The sequence below is a fragment of the Chionomys nivalis genome, chromosome 12 (assembly GCF_950005125.1).
Source record: "Chionomys nivalis chromosome 12, mChiNiv1.1, whole genome shotgun sequence".
NCBI classification, from domain to species: Eukaryota; Metazoa; Chordata; class Mammalia; order Rodentia; family Cricetidae; genus Chionomys; species Chionomys nivalis.
The window spans coordinates 5,487,486-5,507,657 of NC_080097.1; the positions used below are offsets into that span (position 1 = coordinate 5,487,486).

Genomic DNA, 20,172 nt, shown 5'->3' on the forward strand with positions numbered 1-20,172 from the left:
TTGTTGTTGTGTAGATACACCGTGACTGAGACAGTTTTAGAGGCTAGTCCACGCTCATCTTGATGCTGGAGTGGTAGCTGAGACCTTTACATCCTGGTATGCAGGCAGAGGGGGACGATACTGGGCTTGGTGTGGACCTTTGAAACCTCAAAGGCCTCCCCCAACCCCCAGTAACACACGTCTTCCAACAAGACCACACCTCCTAATCCTTCCCAAATAGTTCCACTAACAAGGACCCAGCATTCAAACATAGGAGCCGATGGGGGCCATTCTCATTCAAACTATCACATCATGTCAACCACCTGCGCAGCCTCATGCACCAGAGAGCAGGATCCAGGCTCAGGGAGTGGCCAGGGAAGTGATGCTGCCGAAGGCCAGAAGCAGTAGCGTGTCCCCGTGAAGTTATGCGATTACAAGTGATTAACGTGTAATAATTACATTTCATTGCTTCGGTGAATACGCCACAAAGGCGGATGGGTATGGCTGTGTTTACTGTGAGTGAATCCAATAAAAGGCTTGTTGGGAAACGAGTGTGACCTAATTAATGGCTTTGTTTATGTATTGGCTCTCCAGAGGGATTCTTAACCAGTTTTGGTTCATTAAGCACCGTTAATGTGTTAGGCTTAGAATCCTATTCTATGAAGATGTTCTTCCCACTCTAACTTTATTAAGCGCGTTGTAGTCTTTATGACAACTAATTTAATCACATCCATTTGCTCAGTTTCCACAAAACAGCGGAGCAGGGCAGACAATTAGCCTCCTTCTCCCGAGGCTCAGCACTGTCTCCACTTTAAAAGCAGCTTCCTCCCTCTCGTGGGTTTTTGTCTTTTTTTTTAGGATTAACTGAGTACCTGACATCTGCCTTCCCTTCCGCCAATAGCAGTGTTCCCTTCTGGTCCCTGCACACCTCTGTCCTCACAGCTCTGTGGGTTCTCCTGATAGAGAGAGAGAGAGAGAGAGAGAGAGAGAGAGAGAGAGAGAGAGAGAGAGAGATGTTTGGAAAGGGCCACAGCTATCACCCCTGCCTGTGTGAGCCACCCCTTCTGGCAGCAGTCAGGGAATTCTTGGGGAATTAAATGGTAGAGAACCGCAGGCTCAGAGACTCGGGCTGTGGCTCCTTGTTGACAGGCCACACTGTGGTCTTGTAATCTTTACCTTTCTTCTTAGTTGTTTTCCCAGAGACGATAAGGCCAGTCGCTGTAGTAACACACCCCACTAGGAAAGCAGACCACTGGCGACTAACTGGACTTTTATTCAGCTCTGTTTTTGAGCCTTTGTGGAACTTTTTTGATAAGCCTACTTGGTCAAAATTAGGTCATTGAAGAAGAAAAGAAAGAAAACAAAAAACATGTTTCTTCAAAAATGTGCTTACAGTTTCAGGTCAAATGTTCTAACTAACTTGGAAGCTCGGATTCCAGGAGAAGAAATGTGAGTGGGGGGGGGGGCGGTGAAGACCAAGGTTTACTTCCTTGTTGTGCAGAATAGAAAAGTCATCATTTTATAAAGCAGTTTGATTTACTACCTTAGTCTTTTGCATGGGAGAGACCTATATTTTATAATTGCAGTATCTTTTTCCTTTTGTTAATGTCTGAAGGCGTGGTTATGCCCTGTGGATAAAGTGGATTAAATTATTTTGAAACGGGACCATCTCGCTTTCACATCTGGAGGACGACTGCCTGGACTGCAGAGATGTAGGTCTGATAACGCGGCTCCGATGAGCTTACGTAACCGCTCGGCTCATCCAGGAGAATCTCTCCGTCCTTAACCTGCTGGATGGCAGTGGGCATGTTGAAGTCGTTCCTGGAGAGACCTAGGGTTGAGGCATTGCTGTCACATAAGTGTTAATGTGCGGTTTGGTTTACAGTTTACTTGGGCCCAGGAAGGGAAGGGTCTAAGCAGAACGTGCCGGGAGACTGTTCTTACAAAACACATTAAGAGAAATATGGAAATTCCACTTTTTTTCTGTTCAGGGATAGCCATGTCGAGACCTTTGGTCACATTGTCCGTATAGTGACTAAGGATACAAAGTTCTCTTCCTGGCTCCCCCACCCCATGTGCACCCCAACTTCCACTCCAGCAACTGCCTGTTCCTCCTTCTTTCTCCTCCCTAGTATTTAACAGAGTCGGTGCCTTGAGTCCTCGTTTCCTTCCTTCTAAGCTCCGTCTTGCCCACAGCTGTCGGTTTGAAGCATGTGGAACTCTTGAGTCCTTCTCTCCCATCCTGATCCCACTGTGCTGCCTCATGGCTCTCAGAGATCTCTGCCCTCTTTCTCCTCCTGCCTTTGCACGCTGCCCACCCCTGGACGTCCTCTGACTCTGGTTTTCAGCCCCTGTGCATTGAAAACGGGGTCCTTGTGGGTAGCGCCAGCCCCTGGCGACACCACAGTGAGCTAGACACAAGCGTGTCCTGGGATGGGTGGCAGTGTGTCTCAACCCTGCTCATGTTGTGTGTCCAGATCTGCCTACTGGTCCAGCCCACTCCTCTGCTCTGTCCTCGATAAAACTCTTCCTCGGAGCCTGATGCTGTTAGCTCCAGCTTCCATGTCATGCTGTGTGTGTGTGTGTGTGTGTGTGTGTGTGTGTGTGTGTGTGTGGTGCTCTTGTTTTGATATCTTTTGTGATGGCTGCTTGAATGTTTTCTTTTTTTGCCTGTTTTGGTGACAGGCTCTGTGAAGGCTGGGTGGAGACCTGTCTTTTCCTCTTCCACAGTAACTAGCTTAATGACATGGATGCGGTGTGTGATCAAAACGTGCCGAGTAAATACACAGTAAACAAGGTCACCTGAATTGGCTCCCAGTGTGTTTTGGCTGTACCTTACTCTTTCCTTATTAATCCTGAAAATTAAATTAGAACAAAAGTTGGTTTTCTTCACTGGGGACTGTATGCCAAGCACACAGTATATAGTGTAGAACTTGAATCTTCAGTTCGATAAAATTGCCATGGAGAGTGGACAGGTGACATGTTTCTGCCTATAAGTATATATTTTTGAGTCAGTTAAAGTTATCATGTCCAAATGAAAAGGTATCTTAGAAATGTAATTGTTTTACTTTCTCTTTGCTGTTTTTTTCTTTATATCTGACAATAAATGTTTTGCACTGGAAACCGAAGTGGGCTAGCCATCTGGTTCACCTCCAAGTCTCCACTCCTCAGATGGTGATGTCACAGAATGGGCAGGCAAAAGGGAGATGCTGGCCTATTTGTCTCATTTGTTTGGGGAGTCAATGGTGATGATGTTAGAAGCCATGAGTAGTCAAGCCATGCCCGTTTTTATTTTACTTTTCAAGTACAGAGATTGAGACTGGAATGTAGCTCAGTTGTCAGAGTTCTTAGGTAGCGTGCAGCAAGCCCTGGGTGTGATCTCCCCAAGCCATACAAACCAACTGTGATGGCTCACATGTGTAACCTGAGCATCAGAGAGATAAGGGCAGAAGGACATGGCAACTCGAAGTCCAAGGTGTGAGGCCCTACCTTGGTCTACAGAAGACCCGGTTTTTGTTGTTTTTATTTGGTTACTAATTTTGTGTGTGTGGTGTTTTGCCTGCGTGAATGTCTATGTACCGCATGCTTTCCTGGTGCCTGTGGAGGCCAGAAGGGGCCAGTGGATCCAGCATAGTTGGAGTTATAGACAACTGTGAGCTGCCATGTGCGTGCCTGGGATTAAACTGGAGTCTGCGGCAGCTTGTACTCCTGACCACCAAACCACCTCTCCAGGCCGGACTCTGCCCTTTACAAACCAAGCAAAAACGTCCTGTGCAGAAATGGCCTTTGTCATTGGTCTCACTGACACATACCAGGGTGTGCCGTCCCCCGACTCTTAGTTCATCACTCTGTGTGTGTGTGTGTGTGTGTGTGTGTGTGTGACCCCATGTTGGTGCTGAGAACTAACATGGGTCCTCTGCAAGGGTTGTGTACGCTCCTGACCACTGAGTCAACGTCTTCAGCCACAGTCGAACAGTTTTTACTTGGAGCTGTAGGACAGAATTGTGGGAATTGCTTATTTTTGCTGGTAGAGGTTGAGTTCAAGGCCCCTTTCATACAAAGCACACCCTCTACTGTGGAGAGATACATCCCTAGCCCTAGAACTTAGGAACGTTTGTGAGATAACGTTCTGGAAATGTAAACTACAATAGAGTCCTTAAATACGGTTAAATACACACACACACACACACACACACACACAGTGAACTACAATAGAGTCCTTAAATACGGTTAAATACACACACACAGTAAACTACAATAGAGTCCTTAAATACAGTTAAATACTCACACACACACAGTAAACTACAATAGAGTCGTTAAATACACACACACACACAGTAAACTACAATAGAGTCCTTAAATACGGTTAAATACACACACACACAAACACACACACACACAGAGTAAACTACAATAGAGTCCTTAAATACGGTTTCCATATGCATTATCCCAGGGCTAGCTATAGGGTAGCTCAGCCTGGGTTCAGCTTCTAATAACACACACACACACACACACACACAGAGAGAGAGACATAGACACAGACATACACATGGACACAAACACACAAGGACACATACAGGGACATACACAGACATGGACAGACTAACATACACATGAATGGACATGGACACATGAACATCATCCACACAGGGACACATATATACACATAGTTAGAAATAAATAAGCATTTTTAAGTCATTAAATTTCTCAGCACACTAAATTAAACTTTATTAAGTTAATACTAAGAAGTCCCCGAACATTTTATACCAACAGTCTTTCTGTCGCTTCTGTTCCAAACCCTCCTGCCTTCTGAGAGTGTTTCCTGGCTGGACCTTCACAAATGGGGTCAGTTTTGAGATGGGCTGGTCTGCGTGACCTTCGTGTGCTTCAGAAGTTGTGTGGTGTGGGCAAGGAGTCGCCGTTTTACATTTCAGTATGTTCAGTAGGAAGCTGGAGAGGGACAAAAGAGCAGTCGTTATAATTGCAGGCAGTCGGTACAGTCCGAGAACTCAGTGTCTGCCTCTGAAGTGTGGTTGTGAGTTTGCTTTTTGCTTTTGCAGAACAGAGAGTTCATCATTTTGTGAAGTAATTTGACTCATTTACTTAGTCTTTAGCCTAGGAGAGACCTGTGTTTGAACATTGTGATTTTCCCCCTTCGTTAACGTCAGGAGGAGTGGCCATACCCTGTAATGCAATGCTTAAGTAAAATTACACATTCGGGGCATCTAAATTGGCGTGCCAAATTATAGGACATTTTAATTATTGTGTGGATGTGACAGATTCAATTATTCTTGAACTCTTTTTGAGAAAGCTGCCCTTAGCAGCAATTCACAGTAGTAAACAAAAGATTAATGGGAAAATACCCTTTAGGAGAGAGACTCAATAAATGTTTCCGATTAAATACTATGGGCCAAATTAACTGCAGTATCTAAATGTGGAAAACAACCGATGCTCTGCTTAGAGTTTCAGCATCTTCTCTTAAGATGGATTTATTCTAAATACAACCTAAATGAAGAACTAACTACCACTTAGCATCGGGGCTGTTTCCCTAGGTGCGTCATTTGGGCCAATTGTCTCCAACTCGCTCTTCTGTCTGAAACCATTAGCCAAAGCCACTAATAAGTAGAGATGCAAGGTGAAGAGCGCCTCCCGCCACCTTTCCGTTTCCAGTGTAGATTAGTGAGCAAGGCAGATGTGGAAAAGGAGAGAGAAGGAAGCCAGGAAAGAAAGGTCAGCAACAGATACCTGGCCCTGTGCAGCTCCGACTGGGCTGCCGCCGTGGGCTCTGTGGACGTGGGATCGCCGGAATTCTAGGCTCAGTCCCTGCATTGCTTCTGTAGGTGTGCCAGAGAGAACTGGGGTTTCTGGAGATGTCTTCTGTGCGCAGCGGTGGTGCCGAAGCTGCTTGTACTCATCGGTCACACTGGTGATAACAAACCACAGCCAGCACTGTGACTTTAGGCGGCTTAGCCTTGCCTGTGATCGCATTTGGTGCATAGCCCACCTTGCCAGCATCATAAATAAACTCTAGAAGCCCATGCTTCTCTGGCAACCGCCCAGATTCTATCAAACCAGCTTGGCAACCTTTCAGGCCACTGTTGTTTGGCTTCCTTGACATTCCCCACATTCTAAATAAACTGAGGTCAACTTTCCTGGGTCCATAGATTTCCTAGCTCTGCATATATGTGTGTGTACCCCAAAGCTCAGAGTCTGAGCCTTTTAACAGCACTAATAACAGCACCCCCCCCCCCCGCCTTGGCAGACTATACAGAGCAGCAGACAGCTGAGAGCCTGTAATAATAGTCTAGAACTTCCATTTTTCTAACTTTCCTGCAGCATTATAATAATAAAAGGTCAGGTTAGGCCTTTGTTTGTTTCATAGCTCAGGGGAATCAAGCCTTTCAAGAACCTTCCAGGCCTACCACCCAAATAGACAGTCTGTATTCTCCCTGGCCCAGCCCCTTTCCGAAGTATTGTCTGCATTATAATACGTTGCTGCAAGACATTGTGTCTCAGTGGGCTTCTTTCTGCTGATGCCCAGGTTTTGGATTCAGGAAGACTGAAAGAATATGATGAGCCGTATGTTTTGCTACAGAATCCAGAGAGCCTCTTCTACAAGATGGTTCAGCAACTGGGCAAGGGGGAAGCCGCTGCCCTCACCGAAACAGCAAAACAGGTGAGTTCGCCCAGGAGTCTTAATTACGGCGTGTCTCACCAGCTCCCTCCTCGCCGTTTGGCACCAGGGGTCTGGTAAAGAGCACCGTGTGCCCTTTTCAATTATAAGCCTCTGGAGACAAAGCTCCGACACGTCCAGGGTTGAAGTCAGGTCTACCAGGACTTGGCAGGAGCTGGGTGCGTGCGAACACGCATGTGCAAGCAGGCGTGCCTAAGAGGCAGTAAACCTAACTGCAGACTCATGAAATTTCTTTCTTACATCTTATTGATAACTTAACACATTGGCAGTGAAGGTGTTGTCGGGGTACATCCAGGAAGTTAGAGAGGGGTTAGGTGAACATAGAATATTGCTTGTTCTAGAAGGATCTACCAGAGAGACATCTAAGTGACTTTAATTCTTTGCTTTATAATTTTTAAAGAATACTATTATATCTTTCTACCCCATCTCCATTTATAATTTATATATATATATGACATATTTATATATTTACATAAATATGTACGTCTATGGCCTAGTGTGTGAAGGTAGAAAAGGCTTTAAAGACATTCAGGTTACACGGAGCGTCCCCGCCCATAGACGATGGCACGCAGGTGACTTCGCTTTGGTTTAAAGGACTGGATGCCGTACGGTCTTTTGTCATTCTTCATCTCCAGATGCCACAAGAGGGGTTCGTTTTTCCACCTTCGTTCATTTCCGTTATTTCTCAGATTTTTCAGCTCCATGGGCAGAATAAAATTGCTTGGGTTTGTGTGACATTTATTTGTGTGTCTATTAAAGACGACAGAAGGAGAAAATAAGTGACAGGCGCCCCCCGTCCCTTGCAGGCCATTCCACCTAAAGGCTAAGTCCCCTTGTATCACTACCGTCTCCTCACTCTTTAGACAGGAGGAGAGTTGGGGTGCCGTCGGGGGGATTAGAGCACCTGCCTAGAATGCACGAGGTCTGGATGTGCCCAGCACCTCAAAACAGGGAGGGGGAAGGTCTGTGTCCTCTCCCTATTTTACTGAATCCTACTTCCATTTTTTAAAAACTTGTAAGTGGGGCCTGGAGAGCTGGCTCAGCAGTGAAGAGCGTTTGCTGCTCAATCGTGAGGACCAAAGTTCGGGTCCCCAAACTCAGGTAACAAATCAGGCACCCCCACAGGTCTACAGACTCACAGAGACACACAGTAACACATAAATAAATAAATAACTTTTAAAAACTGCTAGATGTGTTTGTGTATATAAAAGTATTATATTGGATACTGTGTGCTAAGAACGTTAGCACGCCTTTAGTCGTTGGTGATGCTGACAGAGCAGAGAACCAGCAAGCGGCATTTCCTGTACTAACCATGATGGCGGCGGCGATGACAGTGAGGCTTTAGCACTCATTGGATGTGGTGGTCTGGAATATGACCCAGGGTCTCAGAACATTGTCTGCTTAAGGGGTTACAGCTCAGAGAACAACAGGAAGTGCCCAGAATCACATAGCTAGCAGGAGATTGGAGGCCATGCATTTATAACCTCGACTTGGGCCCAGAGCGCTGGTGCTCGGAACTTCCCACAAGGACTTACGCTGGGTGACTGAGGTGAGAGGCTACCTTTTGGAATGCTGTACTGGAGCTGGCGGCACTCAATATTTAGAACACTTCCTTTTCTAAAGTCTTCCCCAGCCCATGTTCCCTTTCGTCAGACCCAGTCATTTGAGCATCAGCGACCAGGAACTTCAAACGTTAAGCATTGTGTATTAGAGAGACATTCCCCGCCTATGCATCAATCCCTCTCCCACCTTTTACACTGTTGTGCTGGAAATAAAACCTAGTGTCTGGGTCCTGTTAGACACGTGACTCTGTCCACTGAGCCACACCCTAAGCCCCTCAAAGCCCCACAGCTGTTGTGGGTTGTGGGTGTTGCCCAGTGGTAAAGCCCTAGCCCAGCGTGTCTGAGACCCTAAGTTTAATCTCTGGTTTAGTCTCTGAAGGAGGGGGATGTTGGATGGAGAGAAAGAGACATTGAATAACGAATGGTCATCCAGTTTAGTTGGATCTACATCATGTAAATGAACACAATCCCAAAGCCTCCTTCCTTTCTCGTGGAATATATGTGCATATACAGGGGCACACACCCTTGTGTATTTGTATCAAGACCACGGGTTGACACTGAGTCTCTTTCTACCTCCTTTTTTCACTGCTCCTGGGACTTGCTGATTTGGTAGCTGGTGGTCAGCAAGCCCTACCCCCGCCTGCCTCAGCATTGGGATCACAGGCGCACACGGGACTCTAACACAGATTCTGGGGTCTAAACCCAGTTGTGCCTATACAGCACCGCTTAACTAGCTGAGCCATCCCCTCGGCCCTGCGACATGTTTATTTTATAGAGATGAGGAAAGCGGGGCCATAGGAGGTGAGACAGCCCACCGATAACCCTGTTTGTAGCAGGAATTCCAGTTCTCCCCCTTTGATCAACATTTTAATCCAGGGGTATCATTCATGCAGAGAAGAGTTCAGGTCACAGTACGAGAAATATCTCTATGCTCTTCTATTCAATCCTGTGCTTTCAATCGGTCCTGATCTAGTTTGCTTTTGATGGCTGCTCATAAAGACCATGACCAGAAGCAACTTGGGGAGGAAGTTGTCTTTGGCTGACAGGTCCCAACCACAGTCCATCAAGAGAAGGCAAGGTGGGAACCTAAGGAGAGAAATTGATGCGGCCACCACGGAGAATGCTGCTCATTGGCTTCTTCTCCTCACTTGAGCAGCTTGCTTTTTAGACAACCCAGAACCACCGCCCTGCCCATGGTGGGCTGGGCCCTTTCACGTCAATCATTCATCTGGAAAATGTCCCCACAGATTTTCCCACAGGCCAGTATGATGGAAGCAGTTTCTTGGTTGACATCCCCCCCGCTGCAAAAAAAAAAAAAAAAAAAAAGACCGAGCACACTTAGCTTTCTGTTGTTCTTTAGGAGTTATTTCAGTGTGTGTTTTCAGTTCTTGGGTGTGTGATTTCTGTCAATCCTCATGGCAGGTTTTCCCTCCACTGGGCTGATAGTGAAGTGGTTAGGTCAAGGGTTTGAGAACCTCAGAGAGTAGAGGGTGCATTGCCGGGTGAATCTGATGCCTGGCTCTCTAGGTACTACATTTAAAAACACTACCCCTTGTTCATTTGGCATCTATGATGGGCCTGTTCCCCAGGCATGTGTGGTGGCAGGTCGTAGAATTAAACCTGGTTCGAAGCCCTGCCTCACCTCTCAAGTTGGTTCCGTCTACAGACAGACAGGAAGAGACATAGATCTCAGTTGGCATTCTTACTGTGCACACCGAGGCTCTTTTAGGAGACAAGCTGTCCAGTTGCCGGTATTTTACGTGCATGAAATGAGCCCTCCGTGCATCTTTCAGAACTGTAGCACTGTGACACGGACCCCATTGGGCTATAGACTAAGCCTAGGCAGCACCAACCAGCCTTTTCCTCTCACAGAGCAGAGTTCATTGCTCTCAGTTCAGTCCCAACATGTGGATGAGGGACTTCCAAGTCACATGGTCTTGACCTGTAGATTCCTTTCTGAAAGGGTTGTTGTTGACTTGTCCTGAGTTTGTCCTTTAGATGGGGTCTGTGTCAAAGCAGAGTGCTTTTCAGATGCCTTAGCATGAGGGTGTTTGCTGGACTCCAACAACGTGCATCTTGTATTTGTCCTTGTACACGAGGAGCCACCCTGAGATGTCATTCTAACTTTATCCCCTCTGTAAGGACACTGTCTACAGGTGTAGTTGCATCCTGGGGTACTGGGGTTAAGACACTGAGCTGGGCTTTTAAGAGAAATGGAGTCACCACACAGCTGAGCCCATAATGGAAGGTGACTGTCATTCTCTACCTGGATGAAGCAGACCCCCATTGAAATATCCCAAGTTCCTCTGTTCCCACTCTGTCATGGTGATAGCACTTATTCACCTGCGAAGTCACCAGTTACATCCCCAGATTTACCAAGTCCTAACATCCCGGGCCTGTTCGAGTAGGACATGAGGCACTGGGCAGGTGCTGGCATTCCCTAAGAATGGTTGATACCTCTGCAGGTGAGGGTCCCTTCTGTGGTACAGGTAGGGTCTGCAATGCTGAACTCTCCACACCGTGAGTGTCAGACAAGATGGTAGACATCCAGAGCTCCGAAGGAGTGCAGCATTTCACAAATGCAAGGGAATTCTAGCTGTTGAAAACAGAAGGCGGGAAAGTCTTCAGGCCAGACCTCTTCCACCTGATACCATTAGCAACTATTTTTAACAACCAGCCTTACAGATGATTTGTGCCAAGACTACAAATTTCAAAAGTTTATATATGGTAAACTTTTTATTTTATGTACCCATGTGTGCTCATGTATGTGTGTGTGGATGCATGAGTGTGCACATATGGAATCCAGAAGTCAACATAGTATCATTGTTTGGGGTGCTGCCCACCTCCTTTGAGACTCTTGTCTGGAGCTTGCTGACTCAGCTTGTCCCAGGAGCACCAGAGATCTTCACCTCATCAGCACTAGAATCCCCAGTGTGTCTCCTCACACTTGGGAATCACCAGTGTGTGTCCTCACACTCGGGAATCCCCAGTGTGTGTCCTCACACTCAGGGAATCCCCAGTGTGTGTCCTCACACTTGGCTCTTTTCATCCCTGCTGGGAAGCGACACCCCTCCACCTTCCATCCCTCACTTTCTTTAATATTAATAAGTAAAAAAATAACTCAGTCATTCTGGTGTCTTGTCTTATAGCTCCTCCCCCCGCATAGAGGTTTGCTGATGTTGTATGTGCCTCACTGAGGGTGTGTATGTGTCCACCCTTTCTAGTCACCAGACACCAAAGAGAACCACCCTTTCCTCTGTTTTTTATTTGTTTCTAAGGATTAAACCCAGAGCCTTATCTACACTGAGCTACCGCCCCATTCGATAGAGCATCTTTGTATCATTACATAGTTATCTCCGTCTCTGTAATAGCTGCCTTACAGTTATCCTTCCTCCACCCTTTACGTCCCATCTCCCTCTCTGACCATATTAGTTATTTTTACCCCAAAGATTTAGCTCTGGTTGATTTACTAATTACTAAGTTCTACTGTACAGGTGATCAGTGTCCACTCTATTGATTCTTTCTGGTTTGGGTTTATTTTGTTGTTATTTTTAGTTATCGAATACTTTTACTTCTAGCTGGCCCAAAACTAAGATCACTCCATTGTCCTCTTCACCCTGACTTCATTTACTCTGTATGTCTTTGTTATTAATATCCAGAGTGTGTCTTCTGTACATGCATGGGGTTGGGTTTTGTTCTGAGATGTGATCCTAGCAATTTTATAATAGATGGTTTAACCCATTTACATTTATTGGAATCATAGGTTTGCTTTATCTGTAATAATTCTGTTACACTTTGCTTTCAGTGCTTTTCATGTATCATTTTACCTTTATCAGTTTTATAAAGCTATTTTCCCTAATCTCCTTAAAAATGTTAATTCCCACTTATTTTGCTTGCTCACTCAATCCTGTTTTCATGTCTCACTCTATTGCTCTTTTCTGTAGTAATAATCTTTGTGCTGCCTTTGGCATGCCAGTCATTTCCTGATCTTTTCTTTGTCCTCTTTGCTGCTGACCTCTGTTAATTAGGTTTCATCTCAGCTCTCGCTTGCTGTGTTTCCAGGATTCTCACTCTCTGCAGAGTTGGTGGCCCTCTTGAATCTTCTTCCCTGTATTGCAGATGTTTTCCCATAGCTGTGTCTGCTCACTGAGCATTTCTCAGCATCAGTCTGTCTTGTTCCTTTTTGTCTGTTTTACAGAGTGCATACCACTCTTTTCATTATCATTAATGCTTTTCACTTTGGATGGGTTTTTTCCCAGATCACACAGCTGCAGACTGGCTGTGGACAGAACATTGTTTCAGATGGGAGAGTTTATAAGCTCTTTTTATTCTTCTGTATCTTTGATGTGTAAGGTGATTTCTCAGAGTGTAAGAATTTGATAATCTATTGTTCAAAGCAGGACTAGGTCTCCAGTATTCTTTAACGTGACAGTAGTACCAGGGATGGATTCTAATGTTAGACCTGCTGTAACGTTGAGGAACATGAGGCTTTGAAAACTACCGTGAATGAACCAGTTATTGAGAATAAATTCAGTCTTGAATCTGAATTTAGCACACAGAGTGTTGTCTTCTAAGTGCAGTGTAGATCAAAGCCCCTGTTCTTCTCTGCCCATGAAAGGAGGCCCTGTTGCTCTGTGTTTTAGAAGACACTGTCCCCATATGGTATCTTGATGGACAAGTTAATGGCTGGTCTTTGTTTCAGTCCACGTTAGAGAACCTCTGAGCACATTCTAAGAGAAAAGAAGGAAGAGGAACAAGAGAGTTACCACAGACTAGTGCTTTCTGGCAATGTCTCTTTTTGTCTCTGCAAATCTTCTGCTGGGCCATTGTTACCATTTGCCTCATGAAGAAACTGAGGCAGAAAAGGCCAGCTAAGCTTTCAGAGCTGCCAGCCAGCGGGTGCTGGTTCGGAAAGCGCCAGTTATCTCCCAGCCTGGCTTCTTGCCTCCCAGATCACCATGGTTCCTTGTTAACACCGTCACCACAGTGAACCTAGGAGTCCGCAGAGATCCTATGCTCTCACGAAAGGGAATCGTCATGCCTGTAAGGCTCCTCTCCATGCACTAAGGGGCTTCTCCGAGCAGCCTTCCTTGACACACACAGCACTTACCTAGCGTGTTTCCAGCCTGCAGTTTGTAGCCGTTCATGAGTTCCTGTGAACTAAGTTCTTATTATCTCAGTTCACAGATGAGGCCGCTGCTGTGGAGGGAGACCAGGCAGACATTCCAGTCTCAGCCGTGTGTTCAGGAAAAGGACAGAGACTGGCCTTTTTTAGCTTAAACCAAGCCTCCAGCTTGAGGGCCCAGTAGAGAAGTCAGTCACCTTCTGGCTTCATCACCTGCTGTGAATACACGCTATGAAGTTGGGAGTCTAGAGACAGAGCACCTTGCCTGGTGTGTGTGATTCTGTGGGTTCAGTCCCCAGCACTATAATATATATATATATATATATATATATATATATATATATATATATAGAGAGAGAGAGAGAGAGAGAGAGAGAGAGAGAGGAGAGATTTGGTTTTGGATTTATTAGGTATGGTGATAGTGGCACACACTATAATCCCAGCATTTGGAGGTAGAAGCAGGGGTTCTGAGTTCAAGGTCATCCTCAGCTCCATGATAGGTTCAAAGACAGCTTGTGAGATACTTGGAACCTTGTCTCCCAAAAGAATAAAAATTAAAAAATTAAATTTAAAAAGGAATGCTAGTCTCAATCATACCATTATCCAGAATGTGTTATGAACATGGTAGAAGCTGGGCAGTGGTGGGGCATGCCTTTAATCCCAGGTAGAGGCAGGGGATCTCTGAGTTCAAGGCCAGCCTTGTTTACAGAGCGAGTTCCAGGACAACCAAAGCTATCCAGAGAAGCCCTGCCCATAGATAGATAGATAGATAGATAGATAGATAGATAGATAGATAGATAATAAACATGGTAGAAAAAGTCAAACTAGGGATTTTCTGCTCCTAAAATGGTTTCTCATCAGAACATTCCTGAGTGGAAAACTGAATCCATATTAGTTAGTGTGTGGGGGTGTGTTCCCTGCGTGTATGTGTGTACCATGTGCATGCAGTGCCCATAGGGTCCAGAAGAGGGTGTCAGATCCTCTGGAACTAGAGTTACAGGCAGTTGTGGCCAGTCATGTGGGTGCTGGGAAACTCCAAGAGGAGATTGGTGGAGGTGATGTGAAATTTAAATCCCCGGGCACTGGAAGAACAAGTCCTGGCTTTGAAAGCTTGTGTTATGGGAAGAGTCTTGAGTTCACTCCAGTATGATCTTCTTAAGTGACATTTCTTTTGTAAATTGACTCTTCCTTGTGGTGGTGTTTTGGGAGGCGTTTGCAGGCAACCCAAGGGCACTATACTGACTGTGGAAGTAGGTGTCTCTGCGACCTTCTCATTGCTCGTGAAGTCCATGATCCCATGATAACTTTGTTGACTGCACCCACAAATCCATCGCCAGCTGGGGTTTTACAGAGTGGATCCAGCATGACAGGACCCAGCTGATGACGCATGTCGGCTCACAGAGATGGTGCAATTTCTGTTTAAAGACTCAGACAAAACTTTTCACGGTTTTCTTTGAAGGAAAAAAATTGCATTTGAAGTCCTTTTTCAAGCCAAACACATCTGGAGATAAGCGCTCACAAGCCTTGACATTATTTCATTTTGTAATACGCGTCTGTCAAGGAACCCAGATATGATACAGCCGCTAAAAACTGGTGATTGTGGGACATTGAGACCTGACAGCATTTCATTTCCTTTATGTTCTGATTACACATTTATCAGAGAACCTGTATCTCTTCCTTGGAATTGGCAGAATTCAGGGATTCAAAGGCTCGGCTAAGAACTGCCCTATTATTCGGTATCATCTTCCCGTTTAGAGAAGTCGCTTGGTGGGGTCATTGTTACAGTATTTGCTTCTCTTTTCATGACTGTGGTCTGCTATCCACAGATCGCGTTTCCATAGGCCCTATGGCTGCCTTGCTGTACAAATTAAGTGCCAGGATATTTCCTACGTAGACGCCAGAGTTTCAATGCTTGTCAATCAGAGTTTGTAACGTATAGGGATTACAACCTGATATTAACATCCAAGCCTATTGTGCTCACTTTATGCTCGAAAATGAGAAACTTCAGTGCAGATGCTCGGTTCCCTGGCCTCTTTGTCCCCATGTTTTTAATTTATCTCTGGGTTTTGAGCCAGTAAAATGATTTTGCTTATCAATTTAATGGTGTGATAAAGCGTATCTGCATCAAAGCGATCGGAGCCAAAGTGGACCTACAAGTTGTTTGGGATTCAGCCCTTCTGGGGGTCTGAACGGGGCCGATCGTCCACAGAATGTGAACTTGCCCTGCCTTCTAATTGCACGTCAAAGAGCGCTATGATTTCCTGGGCAGAAAAGGCATTGCCTCCAAGGGGAAGTTTGGAAAAATGTACTCATGTTCTTTCTTCGTATGCCTTTTGCACAGGTGTACTTCAGAAGGAATTATCCAGACATTGCATTCACCAGCCCTGTGGCTACGAACACCTCCAATGGACAGCCCTCGGCCTTAACAATCTTTGAAACAGCGTTGTGACTGCCGGGACGCGGAGCCTGTTCCGAAGGCCTTCCCCTGATGGGGTTGCACTTTGTACACTACAGCACACTCCGTTTTCACTCTGCAGCAAACCCTTCACACACGAGATACTGGTGTCTGGATTTCTCCCTCCACCTTTGTTCAGTGATTTCAGGTTCTAACAAAACGGCCGATTGTTTTATTGAAATGTTCCAGCTGCGCGCTTCATATCCGATTCCGAGGTGCCGGCCACCGACAGCAGCCGTCTACCAGGTTTTGTGCCTTAAAAGACTCTAGGGCCGAAGGCCATTTGTTCTGTAAGCTGTCGCAAGCAGTTCGTTTCTTTCCTGTTGCCTTTCAAAGTACACTTTTCCAGTTATATCAGGGACTCCATTTACTTGAAGACTGTGTGAAGTTGCCAGTGTGCCCCCCCACCTTCTTTGACATAGATAGCTAGGACCCGTTACCTCCCCTCAAAGGCCTCTGCCTAAAATAGTACAAGTAAAATTAACAAGAATAAGAAAAACTAGATCCTTCGATGGCATTGCAATAGAGAGAGACTTTCCCTCCGCTCATACGTACACAAAGATATATGGCTAAAGTATGGGCGGACGTTTATGTCGGGAAAAGTAAGACTTTGCTTTCTCGGTGGGAGCCTGCTAGGCGGTTTGTTGAAGGGAGCACCACCGTCCCTTCTGGTTGAAGTTAGCGTCTCAGGATGAACTGCTCCTGGGCTGATGGACGCAGCATTGCGGTCCTTCTCCCGGAACAGTGGCTCTCACATGGGTAGTATTACTCTCATCTGGCCTCTGTTGACAGAAGGTCAACCTCCATGGGCCGCCAAGCCTTTCGTGAAGTCCTTCCAAATGGACATGCAGAGGTCCTCGCGGCGTGAAAACCCTGGAAGTCGCTGCAGGCCATTGCTGTAACTGTGCTTCCCGTGCTCAGGACCCATGCAGACACTTCACTTTCCAGAGCCCATCCAAATCAGTTTACTTCTGACCACTAATGGCAGGTCTTGGGGACCTTCTGATTAGTCAGTCAACAACCACAACACTTCCTTGGACCTGCCGGACTCCACGTAACCACAGGTCTTAAATTTTCCTGGATGGTGGAAGCCATGCAATCTGTTGAGTTCATGCTACTAAAGGCTTTACTGTCATGATTTAAAGTGAACCCTTCATGATCTGTCACAATAAACTACCCTCGAGTTACGTATGTTAATATAGACATGCTCACATAGGATCATGTGTGTATATGTCAATCCATATAAATACATATATATATGTACATATATATGTATCAGGTTTTTAGACTAGTTAACAGAACAAAGCCTGTTTTATAAAATGAAACCTCAAAAGCACACACATAGCAAAACACCAAACATGGAGTGCAGTGGCTGTTTGGTATTCAGAAAAGTCTGTAATTAGTGTAATAATGTCTAGTCCAATAAGTGATGTACATCTATTCATTAGTAGTCATGGTTACTATTTCAGGAGCCTGGGATGCAGCAATGGCAATAATAAGGTCTGTTTGAATGTTTAGAAATGTTTTGAATGTATATATGTTTATTTAGAAATTAAAGTCAGTCATATAAACGTGTTTCATTTCTGTTTTTACACCATCACAGGACAAACCAGGTTCAACTGAAATAAACGGCAGTTTTCATCTCCATTCAAAGATCTGTTTATTCTGTGAGGGATTCCGCACTGACTAGTGTCCTTGCTGGCGAAAGCCAGTGAGCTGTTGTGAAATCAGAGGCACCTTCCGCCACCACCTGTTTCTCTTGGCCACTTGGGTACCAGACAGTCCGAGTGCAGGTGTGGGCTGCAGACAGCCTGGAACAGTTGCTCCTGAAGCTGCTGAAGGTGTCGGTAACTGCTTCCTAGAAGGGAATATTAGCTCTGTCCCCAGGCTTGAACATGCATCAGATGGTTATGGTTTTGGGTTTTTTTTTTTTTTTTTTGGTTTTTTTTTTTTTGGTTTTTCGAGACAGGGTTTCTCTGTGGTTTTGGAGCCTGTCCTGGAACTAGCTCTTGTAGACCAGGCTGGTCTCGAACTCACAGAGATCCGCCTGCCTCTGCCTCCCAAGTGCTGGGATTAAAGGCGTGCGCCACCACCGCCCGGCGGTTTTGGGTTTTCTTAAGGTGACTTTTCCCTCAAACTCACAGAAGGAATCTATTGCCATTCTCTTTAAAGCCCTGTTGAATGCTGGTTCTCAGCGAGCGTGTCCTCAGCCAGCAGCAACTTTACCTGGGAATCATGAGAGCGAGAGTCTTCTGCTTCACTCAGATGTACTGGGACTGAGTCTGTGTTGTGGAGATCATGGTCTGGTTCATGAAGCCGTACCATCATTACTGTTCACAAAAAGAGTCTCAGAACTGATGTCCTAGAACCTTAAAAACCCTCCAGCTCCTTAGGAAAATCTCAGGATCCACTTAGAGCTGAGCAGAATTGGCAAAGGGCTCACTCTTGCTGAGAAAAGACAGTTTAACATTGCAATTGGGATACTAAGCAAAACCCTGAGACTATCAGCTGCTAAAGGCCAATGAAGCAACAGGAATGCTCCTGTAATACTACGTGAACCTACTCAGTAAAATCAAACCAACTTTAGCTCAGTGAGATGGCTCAGTGGGTAGTGGCACTTGCCACCAGGCCTGACAACTTGAGTTTGATTCCTGGAACCCACGTGGTGAAAGGAGAGAACCAAGTCCTGAAAGGTGTCCCCTGACCTCGATATTGTGAGTGCACAGACATAGATATACATGTAACACACACCCGTGAATGAGTGTCTTAGAAAAATACCTTGATGACACTTGCTGAAGCCATAGGCCCTGTTGTTGGGAGCAGCGAGACCCCAGATCCTGAATTTCTTGTAATCCCCTGATCTGAGTGCCTACAGCTGCTCTGAGCACGAGACCTTCATGAGTTCCTGATGGCAGGAGAGTGGTTTCTGGTGGGTTTGACTGGGGCGTGGCTATCTCTATATAATCTGCCCGTGAACACAATAAGGGGGCATTCTTGGGGAATTCAAGGATGACCCGTGTCACTGTCTGTCTGTGTGTGTCTGTGTATTTTAACCTCCAGCCCCCTTGCCCGAAGCTCACCAACTGGGTGCCAGCACACAGAGCGCAGACACGGGGTGCGATGCGCGGCACCCTATGGCTTGTGCCCTCTCTGGTATACACACATAAGCACTAAGAAGTGTGCAGGATGTCATTGGGAGCACAATTCTAAGTATTTTAGCCTGGAAATAAGTGAAATTCTTACCAGCACAGAAGCAGCAGGTGCTAGAACACAGCGATGGAGACGAAGTACAGGCACAACTCACGGGTGTTAGGAACATGATCTCATTTCAAAGATGTCTGACCCAAAAGACTTGTGATCCCATTTATACAGAATTCAAAGCTAGTCATAACTAAACTGTAATGTACAAAACCTAGTGGCACTTACTTTAGGAACCTGAAACTGTTGGGGGGTCAGGTGAGATGCAAAGGAAGCTTCTAGGGACTAGAGAGATGGCTCAGTGGCTAGGAGCACTGGCTACTCTTCCAGAGGACCCGGGTTCAACTTCCAGTCTCCACAGGGCAGCTCAGAGTCATCTGCAGGCACAGTTCCAGGGGACCCAACACAATAATAGAACAAAGGGGCTTTTGGAGTATTTAACTTCCTGCCCACCATATGTGTGTGTTTGGGGTGGTTGGCCTGAGTAGTGTGTAGACTCGTACTCCAGGCTTTCCACGCCCAGTACCCCACGACTAAGTGAGCCGAGCTGTGCTCACTGCTATCTGTCAGAATCTCGGCTTCAGCCCCTGAGTCTTCCAACAAAGAGACGCGCCTGGGTGCAGTCATGACTCATGCGCAGCTGGGAAATCATTCCTCCCGAGTTCTTCAAATGTGAGGCTGTTCTAGGCTTATCTTGTAGCCTGGAGCAAGCAAAGCATTTGCAGCTCTTGGTGCTTGGGCAGCCAAGGTCTGCATGTGCCCTAACTGGTGTGGTATGTGTATTTGAAAGGTCATGCTAACCCTGTTAGCCTAAGACTTTGACCCAGCAGCTTATCACATCCAAATGCACCGTTCCTGTTTCCACCTTTTCATCGTCTGGGATGTAGAAATCAGTATTTTGGGTATGCATATAATTTGCTAATGAAAATCCTCCCTGAGAACCAGTTCTTTGGGTCCAGATTGCAGGTTGGCTTGTAGAATGAAGAGTAAGATGGATTTTAGGGTTCAGCATGCTTACTGGTATGGGCAGACATGCCCTCAGGACCCACACTTGTAGCATCAAGAAAGAAGACTCGGTTGGTCGGAAGGGAAAGCTGAGCTGGAGGCTTATCCAGATGACCTTCCCCCAACATCCACACCATGAGAAAGGACAAAGCTA

At 45.9% G+C, this 20,172-nt stretch overlaps 1 protein-coding gene across 2 annotated transcripts in view; it reads left to right on the plus strand.

Moving 5' to 3' along the window:
- Abcc4 (ATP binding cassette subfamily C member 4) overlaps window positions 1-17,456 on the plus strand; it is a 202,819-nt gene extending 185,363 nt beyond the window's left edge. Inside the window, exons 30-31 of one of the 2 annotated variants that reach the window (XM_057786383.1) lie at window positions 6,521-6,655; window positions 15,702-17,456. In XM_057786383.1, coding sequence (XP_057642366.1) covers window positions 6,521-6,655; window positions 15,702-15,809 — 243 coding nt within the window. In that variant the 3' untranslated portion in view covers window positions 15,810-17,456. The remainder of the gene's footprint in view (window positions 1-6,520; window positions 6,656-15,701) is intronic. The other variant, XM_057786384.1, reaches the window with a different exon arrangement.
- Window positions 17,457-20,172: the final 2,716 nt, after the last annotated feature.